Here is a 24,196-nt window from a genome sequence, read left to right on the forward strand (position 1 = left end):
AGTTATTATAATTAAACACGTGTTTATTTACAGGAGTGGGCAGGAATGGGAGTGCATTTGCCAGCCTCATTTGGTGTGTGGCAGTGCTAAGGAAAGCAAGCAAGCAATGCCCTAACTTAGAATGAAATAAGTTTTCCAAAGAACTAAGGACAAGACTTGGCACCATCCACTCTAAGTACAGGATTTGTTTCACTGACTTGCTTTCCCTGACTTATATATGTGTACATTAAGAAAAAGAACAAAAGCAACAACAAAACTGAACAAAACATTCACTGCATATACTTTTTTTGCCCTGGGGACTGAGAGAGCACATGATAAATGAGTCATGTGGCTCATACCTTACATAGAAGCATTTGGGTCCAGCCTGGCTGAGTGGCGTGTAAGAAGCTGAATGGAACAGAATAGCTGATTAGCAAATCAGGCTTATTCATAAAAGGTTTTGTATCGGGGGAAGGGGAAATAATGTGATGCAGGTATGACGAACCTAGTCTCAGGCTGGCAGTACTGTCTGTGAATAGAAAACCTTGCAGATTCTGTGATATAGCAAGTTTTTGTATGTATTTTAGGCAAGGCATACAGTATGGATGATTTTCATATAATATATAGGGGAAAGTGAAGCAGGAAAAATTAAAGACAGATTTTTAACAGCTTCATGATGCAGCTTTTTTCACACATTTTTGTGAAGTATTAATGGCAAACACAGTAGTTAATGATGTATACAGGCCATATGCTGAATTATATCTCAGGCAAAAGGATATGTGATTTATCATATTTGTTTTTCTGTGTCCTTAATTTTACTGTGATTAATGTGTGATGCAAATGCGATGCTTTCTGTATTACTATAGAGAAAAATTATACTGTTTTTTTCCTCAAATTGGCAATGCAAAATCCTTTTAACAAAAAAAGGCACTTTTAAATACAAATGCATGAACATTTTTTAATGCTTTCAATTTAGATCTATTATGACAAATTCTCCTTGGGATAATTTATGGTATTACGGCTTATGGTACACCTCAGGGGATCAGCAAAGAAGTTAATTGTTCCTCAGAGATGTGCAATTTCCACCCTTTGCCCCTCAATCAACAGCTTGCAGAGCAGTAACTGAGAAAATGTGGAGAAACAACTCTGAGCATATTAAGTTATTTCTTCTTGGAACAGCTCTTGCTGGGACATACAGAAATAGAAGCAGCTGGCTGGTGTGGGGCTCTTACAGGTTCCTCTGGCTACTTGCAGAGACAGGATCTTAGACTAGTCTGATTCAAGTCTGATCCGGTATAGTAATTTCTGTGATTACCCTTAGCCTTTGTTATTCTGGGTCAGTTGACCAACACATTAGGAGCTGTAACCAAAAGTCCATCCGTGTTTTGACCACTGGTAAGGAAAAGCTTAGCAGCAGGCTGTACTGTGCCTGCTTATTCAATGTGAAATAAAGGCACACAAGAGACTGTGAGGGTTCATTTTCTTATTTATTCTTTTTGCTTTACCAGTGTGTGTTGTGCTAGTGGGAGCTTGGGGTATAACACCTGTTATGAATTATAAAGTTTATTAACATGTCACAGGGCTGTGTAGTTTAGGTATTTGGAAATACCGTGACTATCTGATAATGAAGATGTTTTGGGGGCAGTTAGATTCTCATATCTATCCTACATCTCTATATTACTGTAAAACGCCTTGATATTGGTTCAATGCCATTATTGCAAACAGGTTTGTGTTCTGTGTCTTTCTGACCAGCTCTGTGCTACTCATTTTTTGCCTTGTGGAAATGCCTATAAATTATTATTAGGAGGAAGTATAAAACACTTCAATTTACTCTTGTTCTTCTCTAAGTAATATGATTGTGGCATCTACAGCATACTATAAAGGAACAGCCTTACCTCATGGGGAAACTCGGTGTTCATCTTAGTGCCAATGTGGCAACGTGATGTAGTACTAGCAACAAAATCCACCAATTTCCAATGTGTTGTAGCTGCAGGTTCTCCCTCCTTCTCACTGCTCTGTGTTAGCAATATTTTTAGGAATGACTGCAGTAAATGACTCAAGGGTAATTGCTGTCCTTTCTGTGTTTTGTCGATTATGCTTGTGACAAACCTAAAAGTGTTTTTCCTATCCTTTACAGCAGGGAAAAATTAAGAAAAACATCCTGTGGAAGCACTCTGCTGTTTTCACACAAAATCCTGCATCTGGTTGTTAATATGCAATTCCCGATACCATGAACTTCCATAGAGATTAGAGATGAGAAAGATCTTTTAGGTCACCTAGTCCTCCCCTCAGTTGTACATACAGTAGATTCACATAAGGAACAGCCATGTCCCTTCTGCACTGAAAGGGAGCATTCTTTTCACATGGCATGAGTGCTTCACTGATACTGGAAAGAAGAGAAAAGACCTTTTTCCTGTAAAGGGTGTGCAAGATGAAGTTGTAGCATGCTGGCATAAAAGGTTCTTTGTTAATTGCTATTGTGCTAATGGTGCTTTGAATATGAATGTTTTGTAAGCAAGAAACAGGCAATGATTCACATGAGCAGTGCCACAAAGAAAACTTAAGCAGGACTGGAAGTGAAAGAAAGTCTTTGGCATTTTGCAGTCTGTTTTTGAATGGGTTGCACAGGTTCAAGTAGTCAAGACCATATATATAATAAACACAGTACTGAGCTGTAGCATCCACTACAAATTTGTAACAAAAAACCCCTCCAACCCACTCCCCCCCCCCCCAAAAAAAAAAGAAAAAAAAAAAGCATTGTTATCACAGTAAAACTACTGAGGAATTTGCTGGCAAATTTGTTTCTCTATGTGTGTTAAAGTTCCTCTGTCGCACATGCTCTGAGGCATACATTTTCAACAGGGTGAAGTGCCTGCTAGTTCACCTGATAGAAATCTCCACATTATTAGAATATTATGTCTGTTTTCATGAAATTGTTTCCCCTTATCATGAATATTTTACACTTGGTGAACTTAGAAATCTTTGTGAGATACAGTTAAAAATAGCTACCTTTTCACTTGGCTAGCCAAAACTTAGGTATTTGCATATTATTGTAGGATACAGAATATGTTGATAATGACATAAGTTATCTGAATAATCTTCTGTTTACTAACAAAAATATACACGATTCTGTTCTTGTACAAAGAGTAATTAAAATAACCTCTGTGACTATTTTCCTACCTACTACCAGAAAGCACTTACTAGCACTCTCTTTGGATTTGGTCTACATGTTACAAATTTTACAGGTATGGATACCTGATCCATCTTAAAACAAACTTGCTCAGGCATGGGAAGCTGTCTAGAAAAGCAGCAGGTAATGTATATTGATGAGAAACATGCTAACAAAAGCGTACCTCAAGCTGTAAAGAGCTGAGTTAGTGAAGACTGGCTAGTGTGTTGTAAATTAACTATTTAACTTCCAGCAACTAAGCCATGTAAATAGGCTCTAAACGTTTGAACACAGATGAATTTATGAAAGTGTTTTTTAAGTCCAATAGTAGCAAGTGTGCACATTATTCTACAATTTAATAAAATTTATTTCTGTTATTCCCATATGACTATAGTGGTTAGAAAGAATATCCTGCTGACTGGAGATAAAACATTGCAAAAAAGTGGTCACAGCAACTTTTATTCCTAAAACAGTACATGCATAGATATATGCATAGACACATGCTTATATAATAATAGATAAAGATCCATTTTTAGATCTGCTGTGTGAAAATACAGAAAATTTGTGAAGTTTCCCTTGGAAGACCTCTTGAAGATTATTTTGTTTTGGTATGTTTAAAATGTTGAGACTATATTAACACTTAAGTAGTTCAGTATTGTACTTAAGAGAGGCATAGAGAAGTAGCAGTTGTGGTTTTTGATCTGCAAGGGGCTATTTGCAAGTTGCAGACTCAGTTGAGCAATGCTTTGCTGAGAGGAACCCTCAAGAAACCCATTGCAAGTTTTGCCTGAGTCAGTACTGCAGACTTGTGCTTTTGGTACTGTTACGCAATATAGGTATTTCCAATAAGGTTTCCCCATTGCTTGTATAATGCAGGAGCTGGTTGAGAAAGCTCTTTTGCGGACAGTTAATATTAAAAGGAAACAATGAAATTCCTGCAGGTGGAGTATTCTAACTTGTTTCCATCAGCATCTTTAAAAACTAAGATTATAGACACCAACCAAGCTAAGACTGTGGGGTTTTAAACTCTTTTTTGCATCCAGTGTTAATGTGCAGTTTCTTTTATTTTGTTGTGTATGATGCTTTTCAATGTAAATAAAAAAAAAAAAACCACCCCCCCAAAAAAACAAACAAACAAACCACACAAACAAATAAACAAAAAAAAAAAAACCAAACCAGCAAGAGATTAACAATTTAGATGACTAACCTTTAGGAATACTGAGTGTTTTGTCAGGGATGTGCCCTTATTACAGCTGACAGCAAAACACTCAATCATTTAGTTTAGTAAGGGAAGAGGAGTATACTTCTATGAGGGTTACATAGGAATTCCACAGAAATAATATTAAAATCTATAGAACTAAATTTTGTCTTTGATATTGAATTGTATAAACTGCCTTAAGAGCTTGTAGAAATGTGACTGTTCTCTGAGAATCAGCACCCAATGTCTTCCTAAAAGATATGTTGTATGTCAACCACGAATTGTTGAGATTGTTGCAGAAATTGCTGGATTAAATTTTGTGGCCTTCATAAAGCTAAAAATAGATTATATTAGTGTAACTGCTTGTTTCCATCCCTTAAATCTATGGCTCCACTATGTTTCCTGTAAAGGAGTGCAATACAGAAAAGTAGTTTTAACTCTCACTGTCGTGTCCTGGTCAACCGCTGTGTGTCTGGTGGTCTGATTTTGAATATGAGCAGTTGCTGCGGCATCGCAATCGCTTGTGGCACCTGATTTTCAGAGGTCATAGTTTAAAAAAGTAGGCAGGGTATATTGTCTGTGTTGTTACTGTGTTCTTTGGCCCAACCAACCTCCAGTGTGCTGCTTTTGACAAAGGACAGGATTCCTGCTTGTCAACACAACGGCCATAGCATATGAGCACCCGCATTGCCTGCCCTAAGAAAAAGGCAGCTCTCCGCCCTTTTTCATCCTATGACCAAACCCTCTAATTTGATTTCACTGAAATAATTTTGAAAATTTCAAATTATATTTTCTGACGGTGAATGAGACAGGGAGACTATTGGCCTTTAAAATACCTTCTGTGGCTGTTCATAGATTTGCTGGATGTGTTACAATAAATAAAATATTGCCTGTTAGATGAAGAAAGACTATTCCTTCTAATCAGTGACTGTTTCTGCTACCGAGCTCCTTCTGAACTGTAGTGTATTTACTACATAAAACATCTGAAGAATTTTTATGAAGTAGAATCTGATGAATCTTTGAAAATCAGTTCCTCTGTGTGTTACATATACAAGGTAAAAACATCCACACATTAGATGAGTTTTGGAGATGAATTGCATTATTTGTGTTTTTAAGTTATCTGTCTCCTGGTATTATGTGCAATATTATAAAAATAAATTAAAAATAGAAATCTTATATAGATATAAGGCAGTCACCTGTAATTTTTACCAAATACTGAGGTATATACAGAGAAAGCTTTGCTAAGTTTTGAGACCAGTAATTGCCCAAATTAAGTATAAAAAGAAGGAAAAATGTTTCAGATCATAGAAGTTTTGGGTAAGGAACGGTAATATTTCATGTATACGTGAAAAGCTACATTAAAAAAAATAATCACATGGCTTCATCTGTCAGTCAGAAATCATGTTCTGCATTGTCATATCAAACCGCTGTCTGACAGGATGTGTGATTGACTGTGCAGTCAAGATAAAACACATCCACCTGTAGCAGGGTTTCCCACGGACAGCACACCAGTTCAGCATGCTATAAAAACTAAAAGCCTTGCTGCATTGAAACATATTTGCTCCTCTGTTGGTCAAACACTGGCTAACAAAAGCAGAAGTCATGAGAAAAGGCCAATTTCCAAGCTATCTAAAGGTCAGCATGGCATCTAAAGATTCACTATGGTAAGTCTCCTGGGCATTGACAATAATATATATGAACACAAATTTCAAAAAAATCAGAAGTGGTTGTAATAATTGTATTCTCACATGAAAGATGATCCCATATAGTTGTATTCCTTTCTTTTTATTTTCACCTGTCTCATTCATTTTACTATTTTTTTCTTGATTTTGATTCACGTAGCATTGATTTCTGTTAAAATCCCAGCATAACCATAGCCTATTCACTGTTTGATTAAAACAAAAGTCCCAGGGTTACCCCAAAGAGCATATAGTTTACTGTAACACAGCACCTAGTCATGTGGAATTGGGGGAAACCACAGGGGGTATGGGATAAGTACAGCCTTGTTGCTGAGTTTTCTTTTCTAATACTTTTAATTGTTCTCTTAGTGGCAGCTGTTAGTCTTCTGTGCTAGTCATTGAGCTCATTTCAACTCAAATTGCTTGCATGTTCTGTTCTTACATACATGACAAAAGAAGGGTAAAGATTCCCACCGCTGTGGTTGTTGACAAAGGAAGCCCATTGTACTTGAGAACAGCTGAGTTATTATCTCTTTCAGTGCACAATAAAATGTCACCAACAAGTCACAGCAGCAGTGTACATGCTGACACTGGGCTTGGAAAGTACCAAAAGGAAAGAGAGCCAGAGCAGAATCACTTGGCTAAATGCTCGTCCTTTGAATGCACATGGAGCAGGCTAACTAAAATTCCCAGAAATAGTTTTAAAAAGGTTAAGGTCCGTTCTCGTATGGATGGAGTCTCACATTCCAGTTCTCACTGCTTTGCCCATGCAAAAGCGGTTGTCAAATGAAAAGCGCTTTTTTTATAGTGGTTTCTTTTGCCAGGGGGAGGGCTTTGGTTTTGGTGGGGTTTTCTGTTTGTTTGGTTTTTTTCTGTCCTGGTAAGCCCAGGTACATGAGAGCTCCACATGTAGAGTCCCAAGAAGAACCTTGATCCTTGGCCATCATTTTAGCATCTGTTTCATGACTGCAGAATCAGATATCATGCAGTTGGATTTGAAGTTGTAGACACCGTGAAGTGTCCAGGAATCCTTTGTCACCCATATCAATGGGTAATATTTTATGTATACATGAAAAGCTACATTAAAAAAAAAAAATAATCACATGGCTTCCTCTGTCACTCTGAGTCTCAGTTTGTTCTCAGACACTTCTTGTAAGGTTGATTTATAATCTTCTTGCCACCCTTTCTTCACTCCCTTTCTACTACTAGCCTCATAATCTTTTATTTCCAGCTTCTTTCAATGGCACTAATAACTCTCTGCCATGTAACCTACATAATTTAATTTATTCCTACTGTGGCTTCCTCTTTTAAATTCCTGCTTTGCTATCTGCTCAGTAGTTATCTTGATATATGTTCACATGCTTCATAGCTAGGGGTTCTTGGGGTCCTTTCCCCTCTTCCACACCTGCCCAGCCTTCCTTGCATAACATAGGCATGGTCACAAATATCTGCCCAGTTCTTTCAAGTTCTTCCTTTAATCACAGTAAATCTGGTCTGCCACTGTAGTACTCTGATCATATCAGGAGGACTGAACTTAGTGTACTTAAAAAAAAAAAAAAAAAAAAAAAAAGAACAAACCCACCCAAACAGTTCTTGTCTTTAGTCTTCACTTACCCACATTAACCTGTTACTGAAAATCGTAACCAGGAAAACTCTCCAAGCCAAATGACAGTTTAGAAAGCCGACATTGGCTTGTTGCAGTGCTGGGGACATGGGGGATTTTTCCTCCTAACATGCACACCCAAGCTGCTCGAGGGTACACATATACAGTAGAGTCCTTGCATATTCTTAGTACGTTACATATTCATTGTCATTCCATACAGGACTGGTTACAAGTTTTTCTCTCCTAAAGCAGATCGGTGCACATCCTCAGATAAACTGAAGTTTTCACCAGCTCCTCATGCTCTCAAAGCCAGGGTTTGCCCCCTTTCAAGAGAGCTATTCGAGCTGGAGGTTGTGATCTCCCATTACTACCATCACCTTTGTCCTACTTTCAACTGATTTTCTGAGGGCTGCAACAGCTTATCAGCTTGACTCCTCTTGCTGGCAGAACTTTCTCACTCAGAGGCTTCTTTCTGCATAATTTACATAACGGCGTTCTTATCATGTCTTCTTTGGTTCCCAAGGTTGACTCCCTTGATTAGAAGTCCTTCCAGTCATCAGTTTTGAGGACTTGAGATGGTGGATGCTTGAGAGGGCGTGTCATTTAACAACTTCAGAGGGTGGGTCAGCTTGATCTAAATAAACTTCATGCATGTTCTTGTTTAGGTAAACCTGAATTCGGTAACTGGGGAGTTTAGGCAACAGTCCTACTGACTCCACTGAACAAGTTGTGCAAGTTTTTGACCTTAGTCATCTGACTCAGCAGCTACTACATATAGCTAGGCTTTGTCCCCTTTTTCCTTTCTTTCTTGCCTTATTATTTTCTTTTTTCTATTATCTGTCTTTTTAGTTTCCATTATACCCCTCCCTTGTCTCTATTCTTTACTGTTGTCTTCAGATCCTCTTCTTTGGGTCCAAAATTGCTGTCTCTCTCCAGTTAAATTTGCTTTTCTCAGTATGCTGGCAGCAAAGTGAAATGTGATGAAAACCTGATCTCTGAAGGGTTCTTTGCTGGCATATCACAGATCAGATTTTTAGTAATTTTTACTTTGCTTCCAGCACACTAATTGAATACAGCAGAGCAGAACAGCAGGGGACAGAAACAGAAGACACTGAGTCCTGACAAAGGCTTTCTCTAGGGGTAGCTGTTCAATTAGCATCTCTTATTAGACAGCAAGCACTAACTACCCACAGACAATGAAGCATTAGATCATTCACAGATTGAAAACCAGTGGATATGTACATCTGTGGATATCCAGGCAAATGCTGAAATCCTGGGCAAAGTTGTGGGCCAGGTTGCCTATTTAAAGCATTGGCATTTTAGTATGTAGTTAGAAACCACCAACTCAGAAATGGCTAGGAGTACATGTATTGTACCTAAACAAAATTAAACGTGTAGGTTTTATCTTTTATTTATTATTAATAATAAATAATTATTAATATTATTTATTATGACTGTCAGGATTCTTGTTGTGACCCTGTGTGATTTGGTAGAAGATACTGGATTGGTGTGTTTGGGTTTTTTTTCTGTTTCTGTTAGACTGCTTTGTAAGCATTTGAAAAATATGTTACATTCACTGTATTACTTTTCTGTGTAAGCAATTGTGGCAATTGCCAGCAAAAAGCTAAGGGGTCGAGAACAAACGTGGAGATGTATTACAAATTCAAGTGAGAGCAATTATAAATAGAAGAAAACTGGGCCTTGAAAATAAAAATTTAAACAGACATGAATTAGCTGTGAAGCTGATTTTTAGGGCATTTTCCATTTTAGGATAGTGCTTCTTTCATACAAATATTTCAACATCTGAATGTAAACAAACCTAAGATACCTATTACTAGATCACCGAGTCACACGGTATTAAGGTTTTCAAAGAACTGAGAAGAGAGAGACCAGGTAAATAGGTGCTTGTTTCTAAACTACAAAAAGGTCAGATATCTTGTGTCCCTATGCATTTACTCTCATATCTCATTTTCATTGTTTATTTATTTATTTATTTTGGGGCGCACTGTGATGAGGAAATTCTGCTAATTGGAGACACAAACAGGAAAGAAGATAAGAGCTGTTGATTTTCATGAGAGTGCTCCTAGAATCTGGATTCTACTTCAGCTTTTGTTACTTAATTCTTTGTTTGTTTATTTGTTTTGGGGGGTTATTTTCTGTCTGGTGTTCTGGGGATTTATTACATATTAATACTGTGCCTGGATGCCTTGCTAAATGCAGTAGTTTTCAAGTTAAACCTATGCTGCTGTGATTTACAAAGTTTCTACAGTCACACAGCTTAATACAGCAACTAGTTATGATACAGCTGAATTCTTAGGGACCATTCACGTAACTGGCAGGAGTGCCCCTTAGGCAGTCCTTTGGGATGGCATGGATGACTGCATAATTTGGAGATTATCTCCTGTATATTATCCTGCTTCTCCCAAATATATGTTGTCTGTAGTGTAATCGGCACTGTTTGTGGTAAACCGAGGTTTTCATTCTTTTTCAGGGAGCAGGTCAATAGTGAAGGTCTCTTCTCAATCCTGGGGTTGCAGTAGGATTTCTCCTGTACTGGAACTATAACTGGGGAGAGCTGCAGGAAAAGCCTCTGCCTTGTCATTCAGTCTATTACTCTTCATCTAGTTACCTGGTCTCAATTTGTAACCTCTCTGTAGCTCACCGGAGATCACTTTTTTCTGCATATTTCTCAACTTCTGCTCAAGTATCCCTCCCAAACTTGACAGCAAGAGCAAAATGATAAAATGGGTGTCTAGACATTGCTATATTGCTGTTTTTAGAACCAAATAGTCTTTGGTCTAGATGCCCTATAAATAATTGAGATGAGCTAACTCTTTGTGAATTAGCACTGCTTCCAATTTTTTAAGTGGAGCAGAATGACTGCTGGAAAAGGTGTCCAAGGGTTGTGATGTTTCCTTGTTGTGTAGTAAAATAGATTAACATTTGGGGCTTATGCACTATTACAGTCAAATTGCTGCTCTAAAAGCAGTTCATGATTGCAATGTCTTATTACAGTACTGTGATTCACTTTCTGTTTCTGCTGGTCTCTTTCCTGCTGCTGCAATTTAACTGATGTATGTCTTTAAAAACCTATTACTTTGCATATTTGTTGTAGTTGTTTAATTTCTTATACTTATAATATTAAAGCACGCTCTCTTTCTGAAGGTAAGTGGGACAGAGAAAGGTCTCCAGGCTAGTGACCACTAAGAATTCAGAGGTTTTGTTTCCAGCTCTGCAACAAATTTCTTGTGTGACCTTGGTCAAGTTGATTAACCCCTGTGCAAAATGGGGACAATGAACAGCATTTATCAGTCATAGGTAAAATAGCTAAGTGTAATAAGTTCTGCAAAGTGTTTTGGGATCTCAGATACATAGGCAGTGTATATGTACTGAATCAGGCAGAGGAGAGAAATGGTCGGAGCAAAAGGCTACAGCTGAAAAAAATAGGAGGAGGAAAAACATGAGGCAAAGAGAACAGAGCGACTGGGAGAGAAGTGGGATGATGAAACCAGTTGGGATCAGTTGGAGGTGATTAATTATAAAAGATGTGGGTCCTGTTCAGAGTTAATAGGGCGAGGAACACTAGGATAAATGTGTTTGTCTAGCTACATCTAAACTGATGAATCCAATGGCATTTCTGAACTTTGGGAATAAGCTATGCTGATCAGGTTTTTTTCAAAGTTCAAGGAAAAGAACAGTGAAATAATGTATGAAAACCAAAAAGGAAATATTTTCTTCAATGCATACTTTAAGCTTGTATTAAGTTCTAAAAGTTTCATTAAAAAATAAATAACATGGAGAACATCATTCTATAAGAAGTATAGGTGAGGTAGGTTCACTTTTAAGAAGCATGTTTCAAAATGGTATATCTGGCTTATCAGAAATTTTCCCTCCTCCCCACTACAAAGAATCTTCCATTTGCTACTTCAGGCATCTGGAATTGACTAATAAACATCAACTGAGCCATCTTTTTTCTACTTTATTTAGATTCCTCAACCATGGTTTTCATTATGATTTGTAAATATTCATTTCACACTCCACCTTTTTGTGCATAGGAGCAACAACATATTCAGAAATCTTAAATCTCAGTACCCAAATGCTGGTTTAATCAATATTCTCATTTGACTAAAAAAAAAAAAATATAATTTTTACTTTTATTTCCAAGTTTATTCTCCAACATTAAACAAGAGAAAACAAACTGTAAGAATCTGAGTGTCTTAATCTCAGGTATTTTAGGTGGCAGTAAGTTTTTGTACTTACTGCTGCTGAACAAGATTTATCTTACTTTTGTGCTATCACAAAAAGTTCATGATTTTCAGTTATTAGATTGGCTAGAGATGCAGCAGCTGATAACTGCCCGAATGCAGAGTGAATGTGTGAAAAGACAGTATAGAAAATAAAGCTGATTTTATATAGGAAAGTATATATATAATGTTAAACCAGGCGAGGACCTTACTGACAAAATGTCTAGTTGCAGTATTTAGCAGAAAATTATCTGCGGTGTTCTGAAACGCTACTCAGTTGATCAGTCTTAGATTGGACTATACTGATCATGAATAGAGAATTATTTATTTTTTTTACTAATAACTGGAAATCCATTGCTTATTGCTTTATCATACAAAACAGTTAAGAACACCTTGGTGGGTAGCTTGGTGTCATGTTTATATAACCTCTGCTTGTCTGCAACACCTCAGAACTATTTGAACTGTTCGTGTGAGAAACCCTTGGATAGACTCTGTTTGTTCTCCAGTTCAAACGGTATTACCCAGGAAAGCAACTCTACCATTTGCTGAGTGCTGTCAGTTCCGATTAACTTCAGTTTAAGCGAGGGGGCACAGCTCTTCTTAGGAGATGCAAAGTAGTATCAGTTCAGATTCATAAGATGAAATTCTGTTCTTTGCAGAAGGTCAGCACAAAGCCTGTATATCGTTTAAGTGCCACTTAATTCTTTATAATGGAGCTTGGAGTGGATTTGAAGAATCTGATAGGCTTTTTGCTGTCTCGTCTGCAGAGGGCTGAATTTCACCCCTGTTGAATATACACACTAAAAAGGCAGCTATACTGCCTCAGGAAATACATCGTATTCCTTCACTTTGACTAGCGTAACTCAGTTTCAATTACTGGTAGAAATTCTTGATATTACCCTGATAAAATTGTTGCATACTTTGCTCCCTCCCTATATTATGCATTTCGCTTCACCGTGATACTTTCTCTGCTTTAATGGACAAACTGAAAAGTGAAAATGCAAAATTAGATGTAATCCCAGACACGATCATGGCCTCTCTTTCGAAACTGGGACTGTGCGTGTGTCAGAGACCGAGTGTTGGTCCAGGCCTCGCTGCACTCCCTGGCGTGAGGGCACCCGCTCGGCCTGCTCATGGCAATCGGCCCAGTGACCGAGGCCTCTGACAGCGGCAGTGTGGGGGCGAGTGCGCTTGCCAGGCTTTTGAAACAAAGCGAGGGTCAGGTCCAAAAGCTGGATGGGGAGGAGAGACCCCGGGGGCTGCCTCACCACAGGGGTGGCCCTGGAGCCGGTGCCCACCCTGCTGGGGGGGCTGCCGCAGGCCGCTGCAGGGGGTGTGTGGCTGGCTGCTGGGGGTGCTTGGGGTTAGTTCCGAAGCGTGTGCAGGCCTCTGCAAGGGCTCATGAACATCTGGTGTCTCGTACTACACTTTACTTTGTTGTGTTACTGGTGTTGATCCTGCAGAACATATCCTGCACTGCCGGTTTGGTACTGATTCGTTTCATGTGAGCCGGGTAGTTTTTTCCTGCAAAAGAAGTTGTTCCAATTCTCAAAGCCTAAATGCATGAACTTAACACAGTAATATTTTAGACTTTATGTTCTGTAAAATACTCTTAGTGTGTTCTAAATTTGTGTGTATATAGCGAATACCCAGAGCAAGGACTCCGTATGTTGGTGATATTACAGATAGCTGTGTTCTGAGAGCGCAACCAAGCAAACACTGAGAGTAATTCACAAAGGAGAGAAACATATTTTTTTTAAAGATTAGTTCAAATTACTTTTCCAGGAAAACCTCCCACCTCAGACAGTAGAGGCAATTTAGTATATATTTTTGAGTTTGACTATTCAGTCTTTCAGTGATCCTTCATATTGTTGAAACATTGAAAGAAATAGACATTTCCATATCTGCATTGCAAAAGATATGCATGCAAATGGGTGAGGTTTGGTGTTGCCATTTTACTGAGCTTTTTCTGTAAAGCCTGCAACTGTATGCATGCCTTCACTTGGAAAGGATGGGCTATTATCTGTTACATAGGAGATGTTAGCCTCAAAAAGTGGTATGATCCAGTTCTCAGTAGTGCAGTACCTACGGACCCCAAGCACAATCCAAATTTCTGTATATTACACACTATAAAAACTTAGCAGTTTTGCTTCAAAAAATTCTAGTTATGAAAATTGTTTGGGAATCATTCCTTCAGCAATATAAATATATTGTCTAATGAACAGTGCAAATTCCAATGTAGACGTTTGGGAGCTAAAGTGGTTTTTATAATGAAAATCTTAATATGAATTTCATATTGAGATTCCACTGAAAGAAATAAGTGTTCATTATATTGCTAGGGCCTACCAACAATTGTACCGGGACTGAGGACACAAGTTGTTTCATGTCAAAAAATTGGAAAGGATTTTATTAAAAGACTTTAAATAACACTTCTATTTCTTGCCATGACCCAGCGGCACTGGGAATTGTATTCTTAGGTAGTTCCAGATAGAGGAAGTCAGGAGCATAGGGAGGCTGAATCACATGTTCAAGTGAGCATAAAAAGCTTCAACCACCATGGCGTATAAATGCCCGCTTTTAAGCTCCCTGGACCTAAAATTAATTTGGAGCATCATAAACTTCTTGTACACTTACCTTGCTAAGTATTTCTCCTATAATTCTCTTTTTGTTGGTCTCATGACTTTTGAAGATATATGGAATATATTGGTGTCACACATCAGCATAGAAGAGGATGTGATCTGTGTCTTTGTGTGTGGAACTTTGGAACTTGGTCTGCACTTGAGGCCTAGGACACTTACATACAAATTGAGGTGGTGAAGCTTTCTTACAGTCTAGCCCAGGATTGCTGAGATGATCTCTGAAGGAACTGAAGATCATTTTCTGTGAACTGCAAGCTTTACAGTTGAGAGTAAAAGACAGATTGTTTGGAGAACCTCACCTTGTTTAACATGAGTATATGGTACCATGCAAGTGAGTGCATCTCTGTCTACACATTTTATAAAAATTATCCCAAACACTCCACCCTACAATTTTGTCTACAGGGGGAGAGTGAAAGAATAATGAAATATTAGATATTAGTCATATTGATTGATATTCTAGGAGAAAGTTACTACAGAGAGTAACTCAAAAGAAGTAGTAGTAGTATAATCCAGAAAGAAGTCTACGGGAACTAAAGCCCCTTTTCTCCCTGCCTTGGAGAAAAATTTCTCCCTACAGCTCTTCTGCATCTACTTGAATGCACACAGAGCTCTGTTGTTCCAAGACTACTTACTGTGTGTGACTTTGAGGAAATTTTGCAGAACCAGCTTACCAGAGATGCAAGAATTAAGAGGAGCCAAAAAACACAGAACCACCTTTCAGACAGTTAGGGACCTTCCTGACTAGACTTCCTTCCCCTTGTAGTAATAGGGTAATAGAGTGTTTGTTCCAGTCTTTTCCCTCTGCTTATTGCCTCCTTCCCTGTGATTTCCCAACCTTCACTTCTTTCAACACCTGTCCTTATCTTCCTAGTTCCTACCCCTAACTATATCCCGACGATTGCAAGTATCACAGTTTCACAATTGCTGTCATTATAGCTTTTCTCTCTCCATTGTGTGTCTCATGTCTATGTACAGTGTAAGCGCTTCAGGATAAGGGGTGTCTGCTCAGGTTTATACAGTCTAACACAATGGATCCCCCTCTGGTCACTTTCAGGCTACAATAATGATTAATTAGGATAGTAAGTCTTCAGCTGTTAGCCCCCCAACAATATTTCCTTGACTGTAAGGAGCATGGAATTTAAAAGTTAGCTAACTTTTATACTCTTTTGATTTATAACAGAGCTCTCTTTTGTTTTATTGTTGGTTTTGAAGTTCTGTTTTTATTATGAAATTTGTTGGCACAGCAGGTGTAAATAATTTTGTAAATTGCCTAGAGCTGTCTACATCATAACCTACAGCTGCATTATCAGATGATGAAAATAGACAACTCAAATGGGAAAGTGTTTAGAGATAAGTGAAATGTGAATTCTCCTGCCAATTTGTTTTGGTTTTGTTTTTTTTTTGTCTTTTCTTTTCTGTTCCATAGCACGAATTATCAAAACAAAACAGTGGTGTGAAATGCTTCCATGTTTAGAAGGAGAAGGCTGTGATTTGCTAATCAATAAATCAGGCTGGACCTGTACACAACCAGGAGGACGGATAAAGACAACCACGGTAGGTGACTTCTATATTTCTTCAGTTTCTCATTCACTTTAGTTTATTGAAAAACAAAGAGTGAGATTTCTAATTGTTTTTCAGCAAAGATATGTGAAGTCTCTTGTGTTATAATTAAGCTATGTGCCCAAGTGTGCTTACTGAAATACATAGCAATGTTAATCACAAAACCAAGAAAAATAGGTAATTCCCACAGCTACTAAGAGTCAAAATTATATCAAGGTTTTCTTAAAAGGTACCAGTGGTTTAACCAACATTTCTATTCAGCCTGAAGACAGTATCTTATCACTTCACTGTAGAAGAATTTTCTTATGCTGAGGAAGTGTAGGGTATAAAACTGAACACATGGTCTAGCAGGGCAAAAAGAAAGCTTTCCTTGGGAATTGAGAAGAAAATATTTTTGATATTCCCACTTTACTGGAAAAGCAAGATGAACAGATAGATCTTTAGTTTGCAGTGAGACAGTCAGTGAGACCCATAGAAAACACAATAAAAGTTCCCTTCTTTCAGCTTCCTTTTGGTCCTGGTTTGCTCAATAAACTGTCTGATTTGGTGTCTTGGGGCATGTGCTTGTAGTGAAGCTGGAAGTATATATGACAGTAATAGTTTCTAGGGCCTGTAATATATCAAATAGATTTCTAGCAAATGTTCTCAAATGCCAATAATTCTTTGATTTAATAAATGGAAAGAATTTGAAAAGATGTAATAAAGCAATATTCTGATAGCTTGGTAGACTTCTAATCTTTTTTTAGATTTACATGGAGCTTGAGTGTAATTTAAATAAGTGCAATTTCAAGAATATTTAGTCTTAAAAGTACTTATCATTGAGGACTAAATTAAGGCACATCATCCCCTGCACAATTTCTCTGTCTGAGCAGGAGACAGACACCAGTACAAAACCTTTTATTGTTTTAGAAAGTCTATATTTTGGAAAATTAGTGTGTTTTTTTCTTTTTAAAAAAGAATGAAGATTTGATAGTGCTTTATGAGATACCTGCAAAACAAAACTTTATGAATTGTGATGCTTTGATGTCCTGTATTTACCAGACATAATATTCGTTGTGGATGGGGCTATACAACTTAATTCAGTCTTTGAGGTCTTACTTAAATATTGTTTGCCTTTAGATCTTCTGCATTCAAGTTATGTAAGAGTGACATAAAAAAAAGCCAAAGGAAGGAAATAAGGTTTTGAAACATTAACGCCAACTTCCAAGGGCAAGGAGACCCAATACAGTAACTTTGTCATACTCGAAATATTACCCTAAATCTCGTTACTTCAGGCATATTTTCTGTACCTGAGGTCAACAGAAAACCCATGTACTGTGACACATTGCCAGCTGTCATTGTAGTTCTTTATTTGATGTTTTATGCTAATGGCATGACTTAGTAATGCAAAGTAAGCAGAGGATCTATTCTCCAGTATCTATCTTTAATGAAGTGATTCAGATATTCTTTCAGATTAAACACTAGAAGCCTGATTCTGAACTCTTACTTGTCTGTATATCTCTTTAATGCTATTGACATGAATGGAATGACTCATGATTTTGATTAACAGAAATGAAATCACTACCATGCCCCATCAGTAAAATTAAGGCCATGGCAAGAGTAATGTTTTAAAAGGGACTTTCCTCCACACAGAGACATCATTGACATTGGTGAGAAGAGATTCTGCCAGAGAGCCAATGGTAGAACAACTCTGAGCACAAACCCTCATCTAACATCAAGCAGTCTTCAACAGTTGGTATCACAGATGCAGACACACAACAAACACACAGTACTTTTCAGTCAAGCCAGACTAGCAACTCAAAATACTTCAAGAAGCACTGAATCCAGAAGGGGAAGGGGGGGCGGAAAGAAAAGAAAATAGAACATCTCCAAACTAGAGGAAGAAAAAAGAAAGAAAAAAAAAAAAGCTAAAGAACCCCCAATCTATAGTACAGTATTACTGAAATATTAAGAATAAACAAATACGTTCATTTGTTCTTTAGTCATTTGGTTGAAGGGTAAGCTTTGCACAATGTTAATAGGTTTGGGAGCTGTGTCCTAGGGTGACTATATCAAATGCATGACTTTGATTAAAAGAGAATAACTTTTCTAAAAGAAAGAGCAGAAGACACTATTTACTGTAACAGTACTCTGAGGTCAACAGCTGCTGATGCAGTCATGTAACTTCTATTTCTGCTTCTAATCAACACACCTGAGCTGCCAGGCCCATCATTGCATTTCGGTGTAATGGGAAGGATTTCTGGCTGGGAAGAGCTAGAAAAATGGCCACCATTTTAATATGGGGAAACAAATGTCCAAACGTATTGAATTAATTATTATACACTAAATGTCTGTCATTTAGTGGAAATAATTCTTTACCATGTCTGCAGCAACAGCCAGATTAGGTTCTTAATTTGTTAGCTATCAATTTTGTTAAAACATATTTGTTAATCTAATATTTGCAGGCTTTTCCTGCTAATATTAGTTTATATCTTGGAGATACTTGGCCGTAGGTCTTGCATTATCGTAGTGGTGGTAGATCATATAGCAGTCATATCATTATTTGGTAAATGCTGAGACAATAGTTTGCCACCCACACTAAAGCCAGAACAGTATTGAACTCTGATGGACTGAGACCAGCTCTCGTGATAATACCAGCTTTCACAGTGATTCCAGGAGGTTGTGTAGAAGTCCAGCTTTTTAATGTATTGGGTTTAGAAGTAGCATGTGGAAAGGTAGGACTGCTAGAGATCTTATATAGGACATGAGTTCCTTTTTATGTCAGACTCACAGTTAAATATATTTCTACCAAAAAAAGGAAGAACTAGGATTGTTTCATGTAGGTGAGTTTAACATCTATTATTTTTCTGTGAAAATACCAAGCAAGCAGCAAATTAAAATACCTATTGCTCTAAAGCAAAAGTGCAATTTCTGTAAACTGTCTGGAAAGCGCTGATGCTACTTTATGGTTTGTGTCAAAATTGTTTAGACTTTTTATGCAGAGCCAGATTTTTTCACTGCCTGACACTTCTTGTGATCACCTCTGGAAATAATGCAACGAAATAAAAATTCTCTCCTCACATGGGTAGCAGTGTTTTATACCCATTTTGTGCTCACTTTGCACAGCTATAAATAACTACACAAGGTGCAAGGCAACGGAAAATCAGACTCAAAGTATACTCTAAGTGGATCTGGGTGTCACTTCTGCCCTGTCATCCTTTCTACAAGGTGTGAATGAACCAAAGATTTTTCATCTGCTAAGAGGCTTTTAGAATTGAGCTTTGACTGGGCAAACTGCCAATCTATGTATTAAGCAGCTGACTGTCAATACAAGGAAACAATATGGCAGCATGTAAAAGAAGATAGCAAGAGAATACTACACAATTGTTAGCACTTTCAACATCCTAAGTACCTTCATATAACAAATGTCTTTACAGTCACTTTAAAATCACCTGCCTTAAAAATTTCTTCCCCTTTTGCTATTCTTATTGCTCTTTCAATTCTTTTTTTTAAAAATGAAGCTATATGATTTTTTAAAATACTATGCAGTTTTAATAGTGCCGGAAGATATGACTTTTTTAAAAAAACAAGATATTGCTAAGGGACCTGTCCATTTTATCTTTTAAGTATAAAACTTGCCAGTGTATGGATGAGAAGATACACAATGTATTGGATTTACAGGGGAAACTAATTTTAGCACTAAAGTGTATATATGTTGTCAATGATCCATCACTACGTAATTGTTACTTAATTAATTCCTTCTTCTACATGATGTGATTTCAATGCATGGAGCTTAACAGAACATTCATGCACCAGTTCCTCAGTAGCTAACCTTTTAAAACCTTTGCAATTTTACTGCTAAATTAGCTGAAGTGGGAAATTAAAGAGTATGAAGAAGCTAAGAGAGAGCTCACAGTGGATAAAAGGTGTAATTACTCTGACATGGAGCTCAGTGCTTAGTTAGTAAAATTTACTAAGGATCTAGCTTCACCACGGGACGTGACTTTCTTAATAGAGTTTACTTACACACAGAGAAACTTAGCATTCCTCACCATTAATATAAATGACATGCTGGCTGGGTTGGAAAGGCGATTTGTTCCTTACCCTGAAAAATACAATAGCTGTTTGTATTGGCTGCAATTTAAATCAAGATTTTTCTGCAGCGCTTTATCATACACATGTGTATCTGAGTTACCTTTATCATACACGTGTATGATAAAGGTAACTCAGATAAAATTTAATGGTTTGCTTTTCATCACTTAGTTATGAGCAATGTGTTCTCATTCATACCATTACATTCAAAGTAAGAATAAATATATATATATGTTACATACTTGTAACATACTTGAGAATTTACTTTTTTTTAGACTGAAGACCAGCTGGAAATGTCCTGAGGCCATGGTCTAGTGGTCTGAGCTTGGGACTGGGAGCCAGAAACTCCTGAGCTCTAATCCCGGCTCTGACAGTGACTCCCTCTGTGGCCTTGGGTAAGTCACTGAACCTCTCTGCCTCAGTTTCCCCAGCAGTAAAAATAAGAGTAACAATCTTTAGCTACCTACCTTAGTGAATTTGGAAGTCCTGAGTTAATATTTTAAGAGGTTTAGAAATTCGGAGTAACTTTATAATAAAAATACTGTTATTTATACATGTCCTTATTGGTGATACTAATGTTGTTGTTAGATATTCCATAACCCTGGCATTCCTGTACTTGGCCTCACCTATGTTACAACTCTTGAGTGTTTCTAAATGTGCATTTCACATCTTCACAGTTCAGGTGATTTTATTTTGTTAAGCTGTTTTTGGAAGTTTTTTGACATCCCACCAGTTCTAGTTCTGTGTCATTCCAGGACACAATACCCACCAAAATAAGGTTTCAGGCATCACCAGATTAGAGCAGTGGAATGATGCAGACATGCATGCCATGCCAAATTAAGTTTCCCTTTTCCCCATTGTGAGAAGTGGTCAGCTTATGAAACAGATACATTAAATCCACTTGTCAGCAGTTCATCTACTGAGATCTCCCACTGTCCTAACTGTAACAAAACCACTACATACAGACCAAGATTATGGAGGTTCTTTTTCAGGAGGTTGGTGTATCCCTTCATCCCAATCCAAAGAACAGCTTTTAGAAACAAGCAGGAAGTTATCATCCTGGATTTTTTGTCATTCATAGCCAAGATTGTTGGGGAAACAGTCTTTGGCTATATTTAAGCTGTGGGACCAGGAGTACATCCTCGCTTCAGAGTCCGCATATATGCACAGTTGTGCATCCTGATGTCTTTCTTCTCTGTCTTCTCTTTTTCTGTGTGGCCCTCTTCATGATGGCATGCCTGCCACTGCCTTGTGAGAGATCTTAGCAGCAGCAGAAAGGGCTCTCACAAATACACTTATGTGGTGAAATAGACCATTAAATCAGCCTGATTCTCTTGCAGATCATCCTCAGCCATGTTCCTCTGAATTTCTTGGTTTTCTAGAAATGTGGGTTAAGAAAATCACTATCCCTGCTGTCACCAAGAACCATCTGTATTCTTAATTCCTGCTGTCAGCCAGTTAGAGCCTCATGAGCTCTGAGACCACTGTTTCATCAAACATTATGCATCACAAAGTCAGTCCTCTAAAACGAACTCAGGTCTCAGTAGGGGGGTCCTGAAATAGCTACTTGAATAAGGTTTTCTGAAACCACTACCACATTAATTGGAAGCTAGCCTGAAATACCTTTTAGATGTTAAAACGTTTATATGTTCTACTTTTAATATTTATATACCAGGTTGAGAAAGGGCAGAACTTCTGCAGAAGATGAAAAATTTGTGATATTTGGATGTGTGACTGTACATACGAACTACCAGAACTAAGTTAGTCATAATTAACTTTTCATTTAATCTAACTGCATATCTACATCATCAGTCCTAGTTACAGTCCAGTGCTTTAACTAAGCTTACTAATATTTTTGTATTAATTTTATATTATTCTCTGTAGTACTAGTGTTAATTATGAGAGAAAATACTAATTCTTGACATGTCATAGCCATGTGCTTCAGTGCATACTCTATAGATTGTACCCCAAGACGTAGATTTAGCCTATTGTTTTATTTGCATGGCTTTCAAGACATTTTTATGCTCTCAGTAGTTTCCATTGCTCTAATTGTTTGCAAAAGGTATCATAACTTATAAATGGGTCATCACTGCAGTACTGGAATTAGATTCCTTTCTGTTAATTTCCACCAAGTTAGCCTGTGAATTGGATGTCTTAAGTCTCAGAAAGGTTAAAAGTCATGTTTCTAACTCTTGTGTTACAAAAAAAATGGTAGTTTAAGACAAGCTTACAAGTAGAGTCGTGGGATGGTCTTCATGGCCCCAGGGATGGTCTTAAGTGCTTCCCAGCTGAAAACAGGACAGTCCTTCATGCACTGAAGAAGCTAAATAGAAATGAAATCCTTATTAAACTGAAGAACCTAAATAGAGTGTGCCCACACTATTGCCTTGTAATATGCAAGTTCTCTTGCATATTATTACTGCTTCCACTAGTACACTCTTTTCAAAGCTTTGCACTCCTTTGTCATACCGATGTACTGAAACCCACCTATTCTATTTTCCATCATCCTTATCAAAATACACTTTGTGGCAAATAACTGATCCTGAAGTCCTAAATCCAAAATGCTAGCAAAGGTTTTGTGATTTTTGTGGACTTTATGTTGAAAGGAGTTGTCCAAAACCTGAAGAACCACCTGAAAAGTTAGGTGCGTTCCTCTATCCTGAATGCTGAATACTGGGTCTACTGACGTTCAATGATTCACAGTTCCTGAAAAGAGACCACAGTTTACTCCAAGAATAACTTGGAGCAAAGTGTCTAATCTGAAATCATGATTGGTTAACACCCTGAGTAATTCCATGGAAGAAAATAGAGAAACATAGGGTTTCTTCTCTTTCAGAACATACATTTCCAGATTTTAATGGGGAATTACAGTAGCGTCATGTTTTCCTGTGCTTTATAAAGTTACAGAAAATATGAATACCCATTTCTGTGTGGGTATTTATTTTAAAAATATTGCAATTCCTGTACAAATAAACTAAATTTTCAGATAGATAGTTAAGATTCTAGAGATTGATTTTTTTTCAGGATCCCTTTTTCTTAACTTATATTCATACTGGGAAGTTCTAGCATTCAGTTCTGTCTTACTATGCTCATTTAGGGACAGGACAGATTTAGATTCAGTGAGGTAAAACTACTTTACTGATTAATGCTTACGAACTATGATTTTTCTTTGTGATATGGATTAATCTATATTTAAAATAAGTTTGTTCTTCACTTCATTGTGAAGTGAGCTACATTCTGATCCATTTGAGGTCTGAACTGTCACTCTGAGTAAGTAAACAAAAGCAGATTCTACCCCAGGCAGTACTAATAAGTTTCCAATCATTTGTTTCATGGTTTTGTGGAACAAATTCTGTTTTCAGTAAAAACGAACAAAAAACTGCATGGATGGTTTTTATTTTTAGTGTGCTTTGAAACAAGAATTCTGACATGCAAATAAAACTACATCCATAACTTGGGGAGTTCACTGACTGCTACGTCATAGTGTGAACCCACCCAATAAATTGTGGACATCTGAAAATACTCATTGTATAAAAAACTTTAAAAGATGCATTTTAAGGATTGCTTAATATGTTAAGCTGGTCCTGATAAAAAACATGCTTTAATTTGGAATTCTTTCCAAATTCTGTAATTTTCCAGTACATCAGTAAAAATTGTCTTTTTATATGGGAGTAAGATTCTCATCAGTCTCCTCAAAACCTAAAAAAAAAACCCTGAATTTTAAAAATGGAAGGCTCAGGGCATAGACAACTGAGAGCTATAATGGATGATTCAGGTCTCTGTGTGGAAAACTGCAGGTCCATCAAAAAATAGATGTGAAGAGGTCCATACTAGATTTTGTTACTATTGTTTAGCACCTTAGTCACCATTTACATTTAGATAGGCCTTTCCAAATATTGAAGTAGCATTGTAACTTGTCTAAGAAATCAACATATTAAGAATTAGTACACTAATAAAATGAGATTGACAAAAAGGGAAAAAGAAAACTTGCACCATGGTCATATTAGTAATGGTAATACTGGGTACTCTTTATGTTTTGACAATTCTTAGCATA

The 24,196-nt window shown here is 37.4% G+C and overlaps 1 protein-coding gene across 9 annotated transcripts in view; it reads left to right on the forward strand.

Moving 5' to 3' along the window:
* The window catches only part of TAFA5 (TAFA chemokine like family member 5), a 442,355-nt gene that overhangs the window by 349,188 nt on the left and 68,971 nt on the right, over nt 1–24,196 (forward strand). For 6 of the 9 annotated variants that reach the window (XR_005104652.1, XR_005104653.1, XR_005104655.1 and 3 more), the window contains 2 exons: nt 15,938–16,065; nt 20,418–20,537. Coding sequence is in view for 2 of the 9 variants with exons in the window: in XM_037390481.1 (XP_037246378.1) it covers nt 15,938–16,065 (128 nt within the window). In the remaining 7 variants the exon portion in view is untranslated. The remainder of the gene's footprint in view (nt 1–15,937; nt 16,066–20,417; nt 20,538–24,196) is intronic. The other 3 variants (XR_005104654.1, XM_037390481.1, XM_037390482.1) reach the window with 1 other exon arrangement.

Source organism: Falco rusticolus, chromosome 5 (assembly GCF_015220075.1).
Source record: "Falco rusticolus isolate bFalRus1 chromosome 5, bFalRus1.pri, whole genome shotgun sequence".
In the NCBI taxonomy this organism is placed as follows: Eukaryota; Metazoa; Chordata; class Aves; order Falconiformes; family Falconidae; genus Falco; species Falco rusticolus.